The 20,316-nt window shown below is 46.5% G+C and overlaps 1 protein-coding gene across 1 annotated transcript in view; it reads right to left on the minus strand.

Moving 5' to 3' along the window:
- Nucleotides 1-20,316, minus strand: part of LOC138267072 (cohesin subunit SA-2-like) — a 1,140,873-nt gene that overhangs the window by 231,291 nt on the left and 889,266 nt on the right. Inside the window, exon 22 of the mRNA XM_069215920.1 lies at nucleotides 699-791. Within this exon, the coding sequence (XP_069072021.1) occupies nucleotides 699-791 (93 nt within the window). The remainder of the gene's footprint in view (nucleotides 1-698; nucleotides 792-20,316) is intronic.

Raw genomic sequence — 20,316 nt, forward strand, 5'->3', positions numbered from 1 at the left:
GTGCTCAATACTGTAAAGCTAGTAAGAGGAAGAAGGGATGTTAGATGATGGTAGAGTCTACAAGAAGGGCAGCATCAAGGTGCTGCATCAAAGATAAGCTCATGTAGCCATGCAAAGCAAGGGTGCTCAGAAGGCAGATGTGAACAAAAAAAGATGTTTGTAGCTCAAGTGTTATAAATGCCCCTCGACTGCCCAAAACTCCTTTAGCACCAGCAAGACTTGCCATTTCTCAAACTAGAGGCACCTGCTTATTTACTGCACAGTACCTTTAAAGTGGACCTCACTGCATGGTACTTTAAAAGATTTCCTCCTGTGGTACTTACGTGTGCCCCCCTCCCCAAGAGTGTACATCATTGCAACATTGCATCTTCCCAACATGCTACTCAATTCCCACATCTCCTTTATAGTATTATTATTTTTTAACTTTAAGGGAGTCTACGTCAACCCAAACGTATTTGACTGCTCATTTAAAGGATCACAGAAGAGATACCTAGGAATATACCCATGCTCTTTTTACAGCCAATATGACAGGTGGGGTTCCTAAATATAAACCTAAGCTCTCTGTTCAGTGTTCACATCACACAAGGGCTTTCTTCATATATGTCCATCACCATCGGGGCCCACTTCATAGGGGTGTGGTTCCTTGGCACTCCTACCCCTTAATCACAACACATCAAATAGGTTGATTTCAAGCATACCTGCTCTCTAACTCCTGGGTCTACATCAGAGAGACAGTTCTCACAGAGGCTCGAAAACATGCATAATCTCTGCTTCAGTGTGTTCAATTGCTCCTGGGAGTGAGAAAGAGCACAAACTGTTATGCCATCATGGAAATCTGAATTGAGGTTTTGGAGTTAAACGTGAGTAGCCCCACCCAAGTGCTATATGTACATATACACACACTCAATTATGGTTTTCCAGTGGATACTCTACCTGCAGATTTATCACCACATGAATCCAGCATCCCCCAGTTGCCACATTGTAATCATACGTTCTACAGTAATTCTCCTGGACAGGAAGGTGGCTCCCACACGCCAGACACCTCACCCAATGTGAAGTCCCCAAGCCATATATGTGCTTTGATATCAATTCTAGACTTTTTTATGGCCCATCTAATTAGCGGTATAGACAAGCTGGAAGATGTGAAAGCAATGCAATGCATGAACCAAACCTTGTGCTGTGTTTTCAGCCTTCAACTCTCTACGGGCAGGTGGGTCAGTGAGCAATCTGCGGGCAGGTTCAGCATCCACCGGAAGATCTTTACCAAAGGTTAAGTAACTTATTGTTATGATGGATACTAACACCTGCAGATTCCTCTCCTCAAGGCCCTTCCCAACCAGGCAATGGAGGAGTCATATAAAAATACTGAATTTACTGATGAGGATTGCTGCATCATTTTTATCAACTTCCTTGTTATACATTAAGTTGGCCAGTGTGAACATGACATTTTTTTTCTGCGTAGTTTGAACGGACTAAAATTATCTGCATGCATAAACAATTCTTCATGGTATTTAATGTATGTCTGTAGTAGACACAGATGTTCTTTCTGTGTTTTACAAAAGTATAGATATTTCATAGAGGGATGGTGTGTACAATAGCTTTCTCAATGGTAGAGTCAAAGTCTAATCATAATTACAGGTACTGGGATATGCCACTGCTTAACAGTCGCTTGTAAATGGGTCGCAACAAGCAAAGGAGTTGCTTTTTGCTGCATGGAAAGTATCTGCCATCGCTTGAAAGTGTCTTCATAGATACATTTTGTTTTTTAAAGTTACATTCCTTTCTACAGCTTTACATCCACAGATTTAATACTTTTAACAAAAATATCCTTGCTATATCCTAAAACTTAGCATGAAAAAATTTACTTTGACAAACTTTCAAATTTTCCCTCCTCTAAGTATTTTGAATGCCACTCTTCTTCCCTTCTACATGCCTCTTGCATAAGTAGACTACTCTAAATTGCAAGTCTATTTTAATCTTTGTCTTTGAGCCCATAGCACTGCAAACTAAAAATGCCTACTCATTTCATCAACCATTTGCATCTCTTCTATTGATCATAGATAAGTCATTAATGAATCACAAAGGAACTGGCATAAATGCATTAAATGGTCATGGACTGGTGCATGCAAGCAGAAAAAGTGGTATATGAAAGTCGAGGATGTCCCCAGAAATGGACAAAAATTTGGGGATGCTGGAATGACCACAGAGGTCGTATCTGTGACCAGACTGGTTCGGACACTGGGACAGATCAATGCCTTATACCATAGGGTTACATTTGAGCATTGTTCACGCAGCGGGTGAGAAAGGAGTGAAGGTTTGTTAGGGATATATGCTGAGCTATTAGGGTTGTCTGTACACGTCAATGCACGAACAAACCTATTTTGTTCTTCTTTGTGATATCACTAAAAAGTTTTATTAAAAAAATTTATGAAATGGTTTGTGAGCGCAAACTAATCCTAATAACCAACGGATTGACCAACTTTGGGCTCCCAGGTAGAGTGATACTTACCATAAAGAGATTCAATGCGCCTCAGGGGTAGCAAGTGTTATATAAATGCAATTTCAATTACTAAAGAAGTGCACCTTGAATAAGGGTGTTCAGAACGAAAAGACCCATCATCACATCAAGTATACAAAATCATCCAGACCTCCGTAGTGGACAAAATCCACCAAATGAAAAGCGCAACAAGATGTCTAATAAGCTAGCAACAAACTAACCACAGTAGTATTTAAAAACACTCAATTCCAGAGACACTGACAATTGAGATCATAGCAATCAACAGGAAAATGCCCAGACAGAAATTCCCAATACAGGAGAACCAACTTGTCAAGCAGGGCCGCTTGGTAGGCTTTAAGTCAGTGGAGCGGGGGTACAGCCACACAAGGTTGAGCTTGGAAGCACTGTGTTTAGAAATAACTTATGGGTTTAAAAGCACCTACTGCAGAGTTCCTGGTCTGCCCAGCAGTTTGAAGGCAACAATAAAAGTGTCATAAAATACACTGATGATTAATGTTCCTGCAGGGGAGAGATGAGAATTTTTGTCGCGTGGCAGTTTTCATTAAAGGTAGAGCAGAAGGTCAATATGCCTGCAGCATAGCATGTGTGCCATGCAGATCACAGAACTGTATTTTACTGCTTTTGTCTCGGAGATCCTTTTATCACTTGAAGTTCATAAGTTACAATTGTAATACCGCACAGTGACGTATAAACTTTCATGAAAGAGCTGCATGCAAACTACATTGTCTAAGTCCGAACAAGTTACTTACCTTCGGTAACGCCTTATCTGGTAGAGACACAGACTAGCTGCAGATTCCTTATCTAGAATTCTCCCCCAGGCGTCAGCCTAGATCTAGAAAGTTTTCCTAAGCAGTATCTTTGTGCGTTGGTAGAGGGAGTCAAGCAACTCCACAGCAACGTTGTCTCCGGACAGGACATCAGCAGAGTCCATATATTCCCTCCTCCGAAGCGCTGACGTCAGTTTCTTCTTTTCCTTGCAGCAACGCGGATCCGGTGTACCGAGTACCTTGGGCTCTTTGGCCCTTTCTACCCAATGTCGGGTATATTATTATCACCGTTTCAAATTTAATAGCTGTGGGACATTAGCTCTGTATTTACTATCTCAAAGTGAGAGATAGTGTGCACAGAGTCCAAGGGTTCCCCTTAGAGGTTGATAGTGGCAAAATTAGATAATACTAATGCTCTATTTTGTGGTAGTGTGGTCGAGCAGTAGGCTTATCAGAGGGTAGTGTTAAGCATTTGTTGTACACACACAGGCAATAAATGAGGAACACACACTCAAAGACCTAATTCCAGGCCAATAGGTTTTATATAGAAAAATATATTTTCTTTTAGCACCACAAGATTCAAGATTTGAGGTAAGTACATAAAATGCAAGGTACTTCACACAGGTAAGTATAGAACTTTGATTTAAAACAGTAGTACACACAGTCTTGGTTAAATGGCAATAAGCTATTTTAAAAGTGGACACAGTGCAAAAATCAACAGTTCTTGGGGGAGGTAAGTTTGGTTAGGTTTCTCAGGTAAGCAAAGCACTTACACAGTCAGTGTCCTGGGCATAGGCAGCCCACCGTTGGGGGTTCAAGCCAACCCCAAAGCCACCGAAACAGCAGCACAGGGCCGGTCAGGTGCAGAGGTCCAAGGAGGGTCCAAAACACGTAGGTGCCTATGGAGAACAGGGGTGCTCCGGTTCCTGTCTGCTAGCAGATAAGTACCTGCGTCCTCGGGAGCAGACCAGGGGGGTTTTGTAGACCACTGGGAGGGGGGGGGCACACAAGCACACAACACACACCCTTAGCGACACAGGGGCGGCCGAGTACAGTGTGCAAAGTAGGCGTTGGGTTTGCTATAGAAAGCAATGGTGGGACCCGGGGGTCACTTTGGCGATGCAGGTAGGGAACGGGGGGGCTTCTCAGGCCAGCCACCGACTGGGCTAGGATGAGAGCTGCCTGCTGGTCACTCCTGCACTGGTAGGTGGTTTCTCTCGGTCCAGGGGGCTGCGGGTGCAGAGCTTGGTCCAGGCATCGGGTTCCTTTGTTACCAGGCAGATGCGTTCAGGGGGAGACTCTGGATCCTCTATGCAGGTGTCACTGTGGGGGTGCAGGGAGGTCGACAGGATGTCCACGTCGTTGGAGTCGCCTGGGAGTCCTCTCTGCGGTGTTGGTTGTCCTGGACTCGAGCCGGGGGCGTCAGGTGCAGAGTGTGAAGATTCATGCTTCTGGCGGGAAATGAAAGTCTATTTAAAAGTTCTTTCAAAGTTGCAAAGTTGTTGCAGTTTCCGAACAGTGCCGCTGTTCTCAGGAGGTTCTTGGTCCTTTAGGTACCGAGCAGTCCCCTGAGTCCTCAGAGGTCGCTGGACCCGCTGGATGCGTCGCTGTGCAGGCCGGTAGGGCTGGGGCCAAGTCAGTTGGTGTCTGTCGTCTCTGCGGGGCTTTCAGGTCAGCAGTCCTCCTTTCTTCAGGTTGCAGGAATCTGATTTCCTGGGTTCAGGGTCGCCCCTAAATACTATTTTTAGGGGTGTGTTTAGGTCAGGGGGGCAGTAGCCAATGGCTACGGTCCTCGAGGATGAATACACCCTCTTTGTGCCTCCTCCCTGATGGAAGGGGGGCACATCCCTATTCCTATTGGGGGAATCCTCCAAACTCAAGATGGAGGATTTCTAAAGGCAGGGGTCATCTCAGTTCAGGGCACCTTAGGGGCTGTCCTGACTGGTAGGTGACTCCTTGTTTTTTTCATCATCTCCTCCAGACTTGCCGCAAAAGTGAGGGCTGTGTCCAGAGGGCGGGCATCTCCACTAGCTGGGATGTCCTGGGGTGCTGTAACAACAGGCACAAGCCTTTGAGGCTCACCGCCAGGTGTTACAGTTCCTGCATGGAGAGGTGAGAAGCACCTCCACCCAGTGCAGGCTTTGTTCCTGGCCACGGAGTGACAAAGGCACTCACCCCATGTGGCCAGAAACTCGTCTGGTTGTGGCAGGCTGGCAGAAATTGGCCAGCCTAGAACTAGGAGTCGGACTGGTATTCAGGGGGCATCTCTAAGATGCCCTCTGGGTGTATTTTACAATAAATTCCACACTGCATCAGTGTGCATTTATTGTGCTGAGAAGTTTGATACCAAACTTCCCAGATTTCAGTGTAGCCATTATGGAACTGTGGAGTTCGTAACTGACAGACTCCCAGACCATATACTCTTTATGGCTACCCTGCACTTACAATATCTAAGGTTTGGCTTAGACACTGTAGGGGCATAGTGCTCATGCAACTATGCCCTCATCTGTGGTATAGTGCACCCTGCCTTAGGGCTGTAAGGCCTGCTAAACGGGTGACTTACCTATGCCACAGGCAGTGGGTGGTGGCATGGGACTCTGAGGGGAGTGCCATGTCGACTTAGTCATTTTCTCCCCACCAAAACACAAGCTGTGAGGCAGTGTGCGTGTGCTGAGTGAGGGATCCCCAGGGTGGCATAATACATGCTGCAGCCCTTAGAGACCTTCCCTGGCCACAGGGCCCTTGGTACCAGGGGTACCATTTACAGTCCTGTGCCAATTGTGGGAACAAAGGTACAGTTTAGGGAAAGAACACTGGTGCTGGGGCCTGGTTAGCAGGTTCCCAGCACACTTTAAATCATAACTGGCATCAACAAAAGGCAAAAAGTTAGGGGGTAACCATGCCAAGGAAGGCATTTCCTTATAATAGTGTAAATGCCTTCTGGGTTTAAACCCTGCGGATCCTGTTGCAGGCGGATGTCAGTCATGAATCCCCACTCCGTGTGTTTTTGTGGTGTCTGGGGTCTCATGACAAAGACAACTGCGAAGCCTGCCATTGTCTGAAGCCTAAGTCTTTGAGGGAGCATCGCATGAAGCTCCTTGTGGCACGAACAGAAAAGTCCTCTTTTCACCAGCGTCTGAGTCCTTCTCCATCCTCACGGTCCCGGGAGGGCTCCAGAAGTCGTTCTTGGATGGTTCTGTCGACCCCAGGGAGTCCTTTGGCATCTCTAAGTAAGTCCTCCCAGAGGGCATCACACCCCTCGGCTTCACTGCCCCCATGTTCCCCTTCTGTGGAGTCTGAACCTGAGTCAACCCCTTCCCTTCCGCCGTATCCTGGCGCCAGGGCGACTATGAACTGAATGCAACGTTACTATGCGTCTATTCATTCCATCTTTGGTGCTGTCACAGGGTCTTCGCCAGTGGTTTCCACCTCGGTGCCTGTCCACACTCTCAACTCCAGAGTCTGATTAGCAGCTGTGCACGGCCTCATACGACCTCAGTCTCCTCAGCCTGATCCTGTTCCGACACCCCTCACAGTGTCATTAGGTCAGTCGACTCCACTTGACATGCCTATACTCATTTCGCCGGAGTAGGACGACGCCACTTCCGAAGCAGCTTCCTTCACTTAATGTCGGCCGAATGCCGGTTGATTTGGATACTGAGCCTGTGCTAGATCCATTTTTTGGGCCTTCTGCACATTGTCAAGATCCCTTCACGGGGCCCTCTCCGGGTTCATTCTCTGATTGGGTGCTTGTTTTGGCTACAGCTAGTGGCCTAGATTCATCGGCATCTAGTCCAATTTCGTCACCTGGAATGGTGATGGAGGCCACCATTGCTTTTGCAGATGTCTTGAGGCGGGTGGCATATGTGTCGAATTTAACTCTACCTAGTGTGCAATTATCTACTGATCCCTTGTTAACTTTTAACCTGGATCAAGCAGGTACCGCAATGGTTCTGATTTTTTGCGAGGCTCTTTGCAACATCCTTGTAGGTGTCTGGAATCAGCTAATCTCTGAACCTTCGGTGGACCGCATATTTCACAGACATCGGCCGGCACATCAGGGTCCCTTGTGGCTTCGTCACCACCCTACTCGAAGGGGGTTTGTTGTCCAGACTGCTTTGGGCATTTCCGCTTTGGAGCAGATTCCTTCCCATCTACCTCACAGAGATTATTGTCAGCTGGATGCTGCTGTCAGGCATATTTTTGCCTCTTCTAGTGTCGCTCTTCATTCCATCAACACCTCCTGTGTGTTAGCCCATTCCTCCTACGTGCTCTGGGACTCTGTGGAACGTTTATTACCATTGCTCTCTGAGGATGTTCACGCAACCCTAACGTCTTTGATCAGAGATGGTCAACAGGCTTCAAGACTTATGGTCCTCTGAGGCATGGATTCCACTGATTCCGTGGGTTGGATTATGGCCTCCTCTGTTGCCCTAAGTCGCAGGGCTTGGTTGTCAGCTTCAACATTTTCATCTTTAGTGTGGGATGCACTTTTTGACATGCCATTTGATGGCAAATCTCTTTTTGGGTCACAGCCAGATTCTGCTTTGCGCCGCTTTCGTGATTCCAATGGTGGGGACTGATGTCCATCCTCTTCTAATGCACTTGCATTACTCCGCCGCAACTATATTGAAATACCCAAGTTCCTGTCACTTGTAAGGGTCCTATTAAGCACTAACCCTTTTCTGTTACATATTCTTGCATCTTTATGCAGTTGTTTACCTTCTACGTACCAATCTGACTCTTCTTTATCCACAGTTTTTCTCCTTGTTAGATATTGTTACACTTCCTTTGGTGGTGCTCTTCCTGCATTTAAGGCTGCTGCTGCTTCAGGGAAGGAGGGATTCCATGGTATATTTTCTGTGAGTGTACTCACTATCAGTTTTGTTTACATTTGGCAGATTTTCTACTGGCGGTTTTCTCTTCCTCCTTGGTCTTTTCATCCCACAGATTGTGGTTCTCATTTTGTTGTGTGTTCTGTACACAATGCCTCCCCTTATTTCACCCTAGGCATTTTGCCTATTGTCTGTTCGCTCCAAGACTGGGTTTGACATTCGCTCTTTATGAGCTTGTGGTAGTACACTGCTTTAGGCATTGACCTTACTTTTCCCTCATGTGGGAAGGTGTTGTACTCCTCAGTGAGCCAATTCTTTTTGTATTCACCCTTCTTCTGGTGTCTCTTCTTACTATGTCTTCTGGGAAGACAGTTTTTTCAATTTTTCAATGGGTACGGTTTCATCCTTTTTCCACTCCTACGGGTTCACATTGGTGCTTGCTGTTGTTTCCTTCCCTGTTTTTGAGGGTGTTCTGGGTCGCGTTTCTTGTTCCTGCGACATTCCAGTTCTTCCACAACTATGATGCTTTAGCTCCTTGATTGGGTGTTTTCCCTTTAGCGGCACCGGTTTCCCCATACCATTGATTCCCGGCTAGCTTATGCAATAATATATATATATATATATATATATATATATATATATATATATATATATATATATATATAAAAAACACAATAATGGGTACAGTACTTTCTTTTACCTAATCAAGGAGCTGTAGCTCAGTGGCAAGGTCTACTGCCTCTGGTGCAGCAGGCTACCCCTGTACGGGGATTCGAATTCAGCCTGCGCTCTTTACATACATTTAGTTGCCTGCTAGCATCGGGTCATTCTTGAGCTGGTGCTCTCCCCGGAATGTGTTCACAGGTGTTTTTCTTTCCCACATTCTATTGTGGTTTTTCTGTACTCGCTCTTCATGCAGCAATTTAGTTCCTTCCCCTGTCTTATAGGCGGTATCCCAGGGTCTCTGGGTTCCAGCTTGGAACCATATTGAATTTTTTCCCACAACTTCAAATTGAGAGAAATAGCGCTCTTTCAAACCCTGGCTTGTGCAGGCTTTTTATGGCTTGCCTAGTGTCATTTTCCTCACCTTCTTTGTTCAATAGGAGGGATTGGGCTGCGTACTATCTTTTTCTCCATGTTGTTGGTATTCCTTTCACTTCTCTTGGTCGCTTACGGACCACAGATAGTTAGTACCTCTCTGCGCATGTCTGAGGCGACTGTTCCTTCACAAGGGTCTCTGGTCTGTCTTTACTCATAAGCACTGATTCTTTCTCTATTTCTGCATGTTCCATCCCTTTGGTTCAAGTACGGTTCTGCGTTTTTTTTTTTTCTTTCGTTCTCTCATTTTTTCTTCCTTGGCCTAGGCCAAAGGTTGTCTCTCCATGCTTCGGCTCCAATATACTGCCTACTAGTATGGACGACATGATTCCTACCCCTTGTAATCCTCATTGTCTTAGGTAACATTTTGTATGGATTGATTTACACAAGTATGATTGTCCCTGCATAATGTATGTGATGTTAAGAGCTCCAACATCCTACACTGAACGGGCAGCGCTATAAAACATATTAAACGCTTGTGAGAGAGGGGCTATGGAAAGATGAGGGACACTGTTGGAGGGTGGTGGGGTGGAAACGCAGGGGGCTGCGGCTGGGGTGTGTGTTTGGGGAGAGGGGAGGGGGAGAGGCAGCGGCAGTGGGTAAAGACTGTTGCATCGGGACCAATAAGCGATAAATAGACTGCCTACAAGTGGACTACTCCCACAACGTAGAAACAAAAGCAAAATCACCAAAACACAAACACTATCTCCACATTCTAAAAACTCTTGGATGGTACCAAACCCTAAAAGCAAAGGTCAGCAACCATCCATCACACCGTCTTAGATCAATAGTTCTTAACCTGTGGGCTGGGGACCCGTAGATGTCTGCAAAGCGTACTCTAGGGTTCCACGACTGCTTAAGCAAAATAAAGAAATAAGATACTTACCTGTAACTGTAGTTCTCCAGTATTGTACTTTCATAGATTCACATGCTTGAATACTTCCCCGTCTTCGAGATGGAAGTCCCCGGTGGAATATAAAACTAGGCCTGAAGATGTATGCACAAAATACATGAAGTAGGTCTCAATACAATACAATAACCCATCATAGTTGTTTTGTAAAATAGACCCAAACTCAAACTTGAACCAATCAGATTGCCTCACCTCTCTAGAACCTCCTGTGAGGAGCTGCCTTCCCTCAGATTTTCCGAGCACAAGTGCTGAAATAACCCAGCACACTGATAAGAGAGAAGGTGAGTCTATGAAAGTGCCCATGTAGGAAGTTGGCTCTGTATATACTATTTCAAAGTAAAAAATAGTGTGCACAGAGTCCAAGGGTTCCCCTTGCAGGTGTAAGATAGTGGTAACATTAGATAATTCTAATACTCTATTTTGTGGTAGTGTGGTCGAGCAGTAGGCTTATCAGAGGGTAGTGTTAAGCATTTGTTGTACACACACAGGCAATAAATGGGGAACACACACTCAAAGACTTACTCCAGGCCAATAGGTTTTTATATAGAAAAATATCTTCTCTTAGTTTATTTTAAGAACCACAGGTTCAAGATTTGAAGTAAACACAAAAAATGCAAGGTATTTCACACAGGTAATTTAGGGACTTTGAATAAAAGTAATATCACATACAGTCTTTGTTAAAATGGCAATAAGTTATTTTAAAAGTGACACGGTGAAAAAATCAACAGTTCCTGGGGGAGGTAAGTAAACAGTTCCTGGGCATAGGCAGCCCACCGTTGGTGGTTCAGGGCAACCCCAAAGTTACCACACCAGCAGCTCAGGGCCGGTCAGGTGCAGAGGTCAAGAGGTGCACAAAACACATAGGCGCCTATGGAGAACAGGGGTGCTCTGGGTCCAGTCTGCCAGCAGGTAAGTACCCGTGTCCTCGGGGGCACAAAGTAGGCACACCCTCAGCTGCACAGGGGCTGTCGGGTGCAGTGTGCAAGGCAGGCGTCGGGTTTCAGATAGGAAACAATGGAGGGACCCAGGGGTCACTCTAACGGTACAGGCAGGCACAGGGGGGGTGGAGGCTTCTCAGGACAGCCATCACCAGGGCTAGGCAAAGAGTCGCCTGGGGGTCACTCCTGCACTGAGGTTCGGTTCCTTCAGGTCCTGGGGGCTGCAGATGCACTGCTTGGTCCAGCCATCGGGTCCCTTGTTCCAGGCAGTCACGGTCAGGGGGAGCCTCTGGATTCTCTCTGCTGGCGTTGCTGTGGAGGTCCGGGGGGGTCATCTCGGGCTACTCACGGGGTTGCAGTCGCCAGGGAGTCCTCCCTGTGGTGTTTGCTCTCTGCATCTCGAGCCGGGGCGTCGGGTGCAGAGTGGGAAGTCTCACGCTTCCGGCGGGATACGTGAGTTCTTTCAAAGTTGCTACTTTGTTGCAAAGAAGTTGCTGTTATTGAGCAGAGCCGCTGCTCACAGGAGTTTCTTGGTCCTTTAGTCCAAGGCAGTCCTCTGTTGGATGCGTCGCTGGTTGCAGGTTTTTGAGTCACGAGACAGGCCGGTAGGGCTGGGGCCAAAGCAGTTGTCGTCTTCCGTCTTCTCTGCGGGCTTCTAGGTCAGCAGTCCTTGTTTCCTCAGGTTGCAGGAATCTGATTTCCTGGGTTAAGGGTCACCCCTAAATCCTCAATTTAGGGGTGTGTTTAGGTCTGGGGGGCAGTAGCTAATGGCTATTGACCTTGAGGGGGGCTAGACCCTCCTTGTGCCTCCTCCCTGAGGGGAGGGGGGCACATCCCTATTCCTATTGGGGAAATCCTCCAAAATCAAGATGGAGGATTTCTAAAGGCAAGGGTCACCTCAGCTCAGGACACCTTAGCGGCTGTCCTGACTGGTGGTTGACTCCTCCTTGTTTTTCTCATTATCTCCCCTGGACTTGCTGCCAAAAGTGTGGGCTGTGTCCAGGGGACAGGCATCTCCACTAGCTGGAGTGCCCTGGGGCATTGTAACATGAAGCTTGAGCCTTTGAGGCTCCCTGCTAGGTGTTACAGTTCCTGTAGGGGGGAGGCGTGAAGAACCTCCACCCAGAGCAGGCTTTGTTTCTGGCCTCAGAGGGCACAAAGGCCCTCACCACAGGGGGTCAGAAACTCATCTCCCAGCAGCAGGCTGGCACAGACCAGTCAGTCCTGCACTGAAGGATTGGGTAAAATACAGGGGGCATCTCTAAGATGCCCTCTGTGTGAATTTTGTTTAATAAATCCTACACTGGCATCAGTGTAGGTTTATTATTCTGAGAAGTTTGATACCAAACTTCCCAGTATTCAGTGTAGCCATTATGGAACTGTGGAGTTCACTTTTGACAAACTCCCAGACCATACACTTAATATGGCCACACTGCACTTACAATGTCTAAGAATAGACTTAGACACTGTAGGGGCATATTGCTAATGCAGCTATGCCCTCACCTGTGGTATAGTGCACCCTGCCTTAAGGCTGTAAGGCCTGCTAGAGGGGTGACTTACCTATGCCACAGGCAGCATTTTGTGTGCATGGCATTCTGTGGGGGATTCCATGTCGACTTTGCCTTTTTCATCCCACCAACACACTCAGTCTACAATGGCAGTGTGCATGTGTTAGGTGAGGGGTCCCTTAGGGCGGCACAACATGTGCTGCGGCCCTTAAGGACCTTCCTTGGTCACGGGCCCTTGGTACCGCTGGTACCTTTTACAGGGGACTTATCTGTGTGCCAGGGATGTGCCAATTGTGGAACAATGGTAAATTTTTAAGTGAAAGAACACTGGTGCTGGGGCCTGGTTAGCAGGGTCCCAGCACACTTCTCAGTCAAGTCAGCATCAATATCAGGCAAAACGTGGGGAGTAACTGCAACAGGGAGCCATTTTCCTACAGTCCAATACTGGAGAACTACAGTTACAGGTAAGTAACTTATTTCTTACTGCAGTATTGGAACTTTCATAGATTCACATGCTTGAATAGAGTAGCAAGCAGTAAGTAACACATTTTCTGTACCAAGAAATACTGTCTTTCTCAATCATTATAAAACAGTGTCATTAGTTACATGCAGAGCAATAAAATAACACTTTAAACACAAATATATGAATAGGCAAGAAAGGTACGTTAATAACAACCATACAATTTGATTAAATCAGAAGCGGATGGAGGGAAACAAACAGCTCACCTTATCTGAACAAATGTCTAAGAACTGCTTGACCCACCACAGCATCATGGAGCGTCTCAGCATCCAGGCAGTAGTGCTTTGTGAAGGTGCGCGTTGTCCTCCACGTGGCTGCATGACAGATGTCTGGAAGGGATACCCCAGAGAAGAGTGCACAAGAAGTGGACACTGCTTGTGTAGAATGTGCACAAACTTTAGTGTCCAGCGGTCAACCAGCTTTTTGGAGGCAAAAGGCTATGGCACTAGAAATCCATCTACAGATGGTTTGTTTAGAAACAGGAAGCCCTCTCCTGGGCACTAAATGCCACAAACAGCTGAATGGACTTTCTGATTGAGGATGTCTGCTGCAAATAAAATTTAAGGCATCGCTTGACGTCAAAAGAATGCAGCTATATTTCTGCCACAGTCTGGAGCTGCGGAAAGAAAGTCTTTAGGACCATTGGCTCGTTAATGTGGAAATCAGTTGGCACTTTTCGGATACATTTCGGGTTTGTCCGCGGGATGACTGTTGTCTGTAAATCTCATGAAAGGCTCTTGGATGGTAAAGGCTTGAATCTCGCTTACTCTGCGAGCAGATGTCAACGCTAATAGGAGCGCTACCTTCCAGGTAAGATACTTAATGACTGATTTATGAATAGGTTCGAATGGCTTCTTCATCAACTGAGTTAGGACTGTTTTCAGTTACCAAGATGGAGGAGGTCGTTTGGGTGAAGGAAAGGATAATAAGCCCTTCATAAATTGCTTTATCAGTCGATGAGACCAGAGGGACGGTCCTTTGGATAGTCGTCTATATCTGGAGATAGCAGCTAAGTGGACCTTAATGGCAGCATGGGCGAGACCAGACTTTGCCAGGTGACGAAGGTACAGTAAAACTTGTTCTGGAGCAGATGTAAGCGGATGAATGTTATTCGCAGTACACCATAAACAATACTGCTTCCATTTTAAGGTATACGTCTTATTGGTGCTATCTGCATGTGCTTTAGCTAAAACTGTTTGACAGTCCATGGGAATATTTAGACGGCCGAATTCATTGAACTCTGGAGCCATGCACATAACCTGAGATGCTTGGGATCCCGATGCCTCACTTGGCCTGGCTGATGGTGAGCAGGTCCGGAATGGGTGCTAACCTGATGGGATGACACGAGGACAGCAACAGAATTTTGTGTACCACGGATGACGCAGCCAAGCTGGAGCAATTCGAATTATCTGTCAGGGCTCCGATTTGATCTTGCTGATGACCCGAGGAAGAAGGGGTATTGGAGGAAAGGCGTAAGCATAAATCCCTGACCATGCTATTGAAAGGACATTTCCCCACAACCCTGGTTGGGGATGCCAGCTTGCATGAAACCGGCATTTCGCGTTCTGAGATGTCGCGAAGAGGTCCAGGTTCTGTGTCCCCCCACCTGCGGAAGACTGCATCCAGCGTTGTCTGGTTCAACTCCCACTTGTGCGAAGTTGTGCTTAGCTTGCTTAGTGAATCTGCTGTGGCATTGCTGACTACCAGGAGATGTTCCGCCTATATGTGCACTGAATTCTGAATGCACCAGATCCAGATGAGCGGAGCTTCTGCGGAAAGTAAGAACACCAAGTACTGCCTTGGTTGTTTATGTAGTGCATGGTTGTCGTATTGTCCGTCGGGACCAGCACCGACGAACCTCAGTCTCGGTGGAAAAGCTTGTAGTGCCAGGTACACAGCTCTGAGTTCGAGGAGATTGATGTGCAGCGTCGCATGAGAATTGGGCCATCTGCCACTGACCTGCAGATCTTGGAGACATGCTCCCCACCCCTCCATCGAAACATCCGTCGTGATAGTGAATGGAGGCATTTGATTCAGGAACTCCAGACCTACTGAAATGTTTGCAGGCGTTGACCACCACTGGAGGGAGTGGACCATCCTTGGTGTTATGTGAATGATGTCCCCAAAGGACCCTTGCGTCTGCTTCTACTGTTTGTCGAGCTGTTCCTGAAGAGGGTGCATCCGAAAATGACAGTGCAGAACTAGGCTGATACAGGAGGATATCATCCCCAGTAATGATTTGAACCTCCGAACTGAAAGACTTTTGTTCGAACTGAGTCTGCCAAGGTCAAAAGCTTGAGGTGACGTTCTTTTGCAGGAAAGGCTTTTACAAGAGTTGTGTCCACTATAGCACCCAGATACACTATCCTTCTGGTAGGTTGAATCTGTGACTTCTTTCTGTTGAGAGTGAGACCTAGTTGTTGGAAAAGACATAACATGATCGTGAGGGAGTGACGTAGAGCAGAGATATTCGGAGCCTTTAGTAACCAATCATCCAGATATAGGAATACCTGGTGCTTGAGACGTCTCAGATATGCAGCCACTGGGGCTAAGCACACTTTGTGAAAATCCAGGGGGCAGATTTGAGTTCGAAAGGTAGCACTCTGAACTGAAAGTGCTGGACGGCTAAGATGAATCTCAGAAATGTCCTGTGCTTGGGGTGAATGGGAACGTGGAACTACGCATCCTGAAGATCTAGGGAAGCCATGAAGTCGCTGTTGAGAAGCTGTAGTACATCATTCAAAGTTACCATTCAAAAGGATTGCTTTTTGAGATATTTGTTGAGCTGCCTCCGATCCAGGATGGGCCTCCACAAACTGGACTTCTTTCTGATGAAGAATTGAAAATAAAAACCTCTATCACACCTTTGGACAACATGCCCACTATCTCTAGGAGGAGGAGATGTAGGTGATGTTGACGCTCCCGGGAAGGTGGAGTTTCCGGAGGCCTGGAAGTGATTCTAGGAGATGGCCAAGAGTTACGATATCCAGAACCGACTTGTCGCTTGTGATCTGACTCCAACGACATAGGTGACGAGACAAGGAGGGACGGGTAGCCGGCCCCTGGAGGCTTTCACTGCCTGCATCCTTGGACTATTGTCTCGATCTTCCTCTAGGAGGAGGTCTGCAGTATGCTGCCGCCGGAGGCTGCCTTTGATGGTACTGGGGTCTGGATGACTGATACTGGGAGGAGTAGGCTGGATAACTAAAAGACACCTCGAAAAGAGGAGTGGCCTCTACCCCTGGCTCCCCGAAAGGGAGTACGCTTATACTGTAGGGATCCCAATGATCTGGCAGTATCAGTATCAGTCTTGATCGCCTGAAGGGCATCGTCGACAAGCTTGCCGAACAGGTCTTGACCATCGTATGGGAGATCGAGGATCTTTGTTTGGACATCCGGCCTGAAATTAGTGGCTTTGAGCCATCTCTCTCGCCTTAAGACGGCTGAACCAGCCAGAAGCCTAAATCCCATGGCCGCAATGTCCAGACGCAGTCATTTACTTCTGCAGATGTTCATTAACCCTCCATAATGATCTTTTTAGTGTCCGAATTGTTGGTATCTGAAAGATCCTCTACAGAGTGGGAAATGTCAGACCACAGCTGCCTGTCGTATCTGCCCAGTAGTGTCAATTAATTTGCTGCACTGAACACAACTGCCGACATAGAAGAGAACCTCTTCCCGATATTGTCCAGGCGCCTTCTGTCCTTATCAGGAGGGGCCGATAAAGGCGCTGAAGGGTTCTTGGAGCTTCTCTGGGCATCCTGGGAAACCACAGAGTCTGGTTTTGGGTGACCCACTAGGCACAGAGGAGCGTCTTCTGTTGCCTTATACTTCTTGTCCAGCTTTGCCAACACCGCTGGCACTGTCGCCCGGTTTTTTATAATCTTCAGCCCCTGCCTCCAGACATGGTCAATGATCGGGATAGCCCTAATGGATTTTCTGTGCAGCTCTTTAAAATCATACAGAAAACAGTCCTGCTGCGCAGATGGCAACAGCAGCTCAAACCTCATTGCAGCTTTCTCTAAGAGGTTATGGAAAGAGCCAATATCTTCAGGAGGAGATTCGACTGCTAATGGCTCAAGTGAAGGGGGTGCCGGGAGCACATACTCATCCCATTCATCCTGGTCAGAGAGAACCTCTCCTTCCTCTGCCGCTACATTAGAAGAGGCCTGGACCTGAGGACTCTGCGGACCCTGAAGAGGAACTTGTGGCGTCATAGGAAAAACTGGCAGAGGTGCCAGAGTAGCTGGAGCAGAAACTGCTGGTGTGGGATCTTTCCCCGGCTGAGGGTAGATACGTTCTCTGTAGTCCACCAGCATAGCCTGGAGTTCGGACACCAGACCGGAGGGCAGAGATACTGTTCCCTGCTGTTGTGGTACTGGGTCATAGTACTGTTGGCCATAATATGAATCGTCGTCAGAGTATTCCTGGCATTTCACGCGTAGCTGTGAAGGACTTCTAGCTACTCCAAACATTGTATCTTGATCTGAGCCTTCATTATCATCGTCGTCATCTAAAAACCTAAATGGCAAGAGTCTTGAAACTTTGCTCGGTGATGTAACAGAAGGTGTTAAACTAGCATTAGAGAGCTTTTTCAGCTGAGTATGTTGTGCAGGTTGACCCAAAATTAACGTAGATGGTCTTTGTCTTTTCGTTGGAAGCAATCCTGGTGTTGAAGACAAGAAACCACTTGTCGACGGGGGCGTCATCGATACCGTCGTCGCTGGAAACATTGTCGCCGACAGTTGGACTGTCGACAAGAGGGTTGTTGACTGAGGCGTCAGCGGAATCATCGTCGACAGAGGTGTCGTCGAGGAGAGCATAGTCGGCGGGGGCATTGCTGATGGGTGTGTCGGCGCCGGGAGTGTCGTTGGCGAGAGAAGCGTCGACGAGATGGGTCGCACCGTCGACGAGGATGATACGGTCATCGACGAAGATCCTGCAGCCGCATACGTAGAGATGGTTACCACCACCGGCATCACTGATGAAATGGTCATCAACGAGGATATCGTCGACGATGGCATTGTCGACGGTGCTGAGGTAGGCTTCTTAAATCTGTGAAGCACTTTAGGAGGAGGAGTGGCCGGCTCTAGAGCAGTTTTCTTTGCTTTTTTTTTTTTTAAGGATTCTGTAACCAGTTTTTCTTCTGTGGAGAGCCATGCTTTGATGTCTTTTGCGCCACTTTCCTAAGTGGCTCTTCCCCCTTAGAACTTTCTTGTTTTCATTTAAGAGGTGTTTTAGGGGCAGAAATAGAAGAGGCACTGTCCTCATCAGAGGCAGAATGTCCAGTCTTACCTCTTTGCAGCCACAACAGAAGGCGACCCTCCCTGTCCTTCTGGGTCTTAATAGAAAACTTCCTGCAGATTTTGCAGTCCTTAGTTTTGTGGCTGGGGTACAGGCAGTAAATACACTCATGTGGATCCTCCACATATAATCTCTTTTTAAACATGAGTCACAGGATCCGAAAAGGCCTTTCTTTGGTGTCTCCGACATGGCAGCCAGTTTGAATCACCAGAGTAGATAGAAATATCCAAAAGCTGTAGAAACAGGTCTTCTGACAGAAAATTCTGAGCAGAGCTCAAAGGAGACTCCTCAGCACAACGTGCAGTGGAAAATCTGAGGGAAGGCAGCTCCTCACAGGTGGGTCTAGATGGGTGAGGCAATCTGATTGGTTCAAGTTTGGGTCTATTTTACAAAACGACTATGATGGGTTATTGTATTGAGGCCTACTTCATGTATTATGTGCACACATCTTCAGGCCTGGTTTTATATTCCACCGGAGACTTCCAGCTCGACTTCGAAGAAATACTCAAGCATGTGAATCTATGAAAGTTCCAATACTGGAGTAATAATATTGACAGATTAATAAACCATATATAAATGAATAAGCAACATTTAAAAATGTTTGGAGGAATTTGAAATCAAAGGCTAAAAATTAAGTTAATATCCTCAGATTGATTCATTTAAGCAGTGCAAGTGCATCAAGCAGAATAGTGTATAAACTAAGTGGCCCCAATTGAATTTATAAAAGCTTTAATCTTCCTGTTAAAATTCAGATTTTTGGTATTTGTTTGCAAATTAAATAAAATATTTGATCATTTATGTATTTATTTGATGAATGCTTGTTTCTTTATCTTGTGTACCATTTTGCATTTCCAATAATCAAAAACGCTTTTGCCAGGGTCCCAGGATTCCAGTAATGACTCAGTGGGGGTACTCTGATTCAAACAGTGATTCATTGGGGGTCCCTGGGTTACAGTAATTATATGGGGGGGTTCCCCATAAGTCAAAAGGTTAAGAGCCACTTTGATACGTTCCTACTAAGCAAAGGAAACAGTCACCAACCCATATAAGCTAAGGAAACACCCACCAGGAAAAAGCTAAGTCACAAGAAAAACTAAAGAATCAGCAGGGATACAAGAAGCAAAAGGCATTACTACATGAAGGCAGAGTGAGTAAGACTCTTGCAAATTCAATCAAACATTGGAAACAGGGACAAGAGAACACCCTGCCAACAAACATTTCAAGAGCATTTTCCACAAAAAAACAGAAGCAGTGAAATCAGATGTACTAAATCCAAAAAACCAACTATCTCAATTTGTTTTTAAAAAAGTCAAGTGTGCATTCTACAGCAACAGGGTTTCTGGAGAACCAGAGCACCAAGAAAGGTGAAAGATGGCCATTCACAGGAAAGAAAGAAGTCACAATTTCAGCAATAACCATGCGTCTATCTGCACATTGCAAAAACTGTCCAGAGGTGTCATATAAATACTGAAGACGCTAGAACTGAGCGACGATCCTTGAGGTAACTCAACAGATGATTTCCTTAGGTTCGGAGGTGAAGGGCGGAAGGTGAAATTTTCACGTTATTCAGTGAAGTGAGGAAATGCCATGAAATTAGTAGGATTTGTAAGAGCGCAACAAATGCCCAAAGGCTTTAAAGCGCTAAAGCATGGTTAGTTCTGAGGAGAGCTATATAGTCAGCAGTAAGAGATGTGCTATATTCAGTAACCATTGCCCCTTCAATTAAAGAGTGAAGTGTAGGAAGCTGGCCTTTATATACTCATTAGCAATCAGGAAATAGCATAGAAAGCAATAGGCATTGGTAAAAGCAATGGCAAACAGTGAGAGCCAAAGCATACACTAAAAAGTGGAACGTGAATGGCAGCACCCCATCCAAGGAAATGGAATCAGTAGAGGGGAGGTGGAGGAACCCCCTCCC

The sequence above is a fragment of the Pleurodeles waltl genome, chromosome 12 (assembly GCF_031143425.1).
Source record: "Pleurodeles waltl isolate 20211129_DDA chromosome 12, aPleWal1.hap1.20221129, whole genome shotgun sequence".
Taxonomy (NCBI): domain Eukaryota; kingdom Metazoa; phylum Chordata; class Amphibia; order Caudata; family Salamandridae; genus Pleurodeles; species Pleurodeles waltl.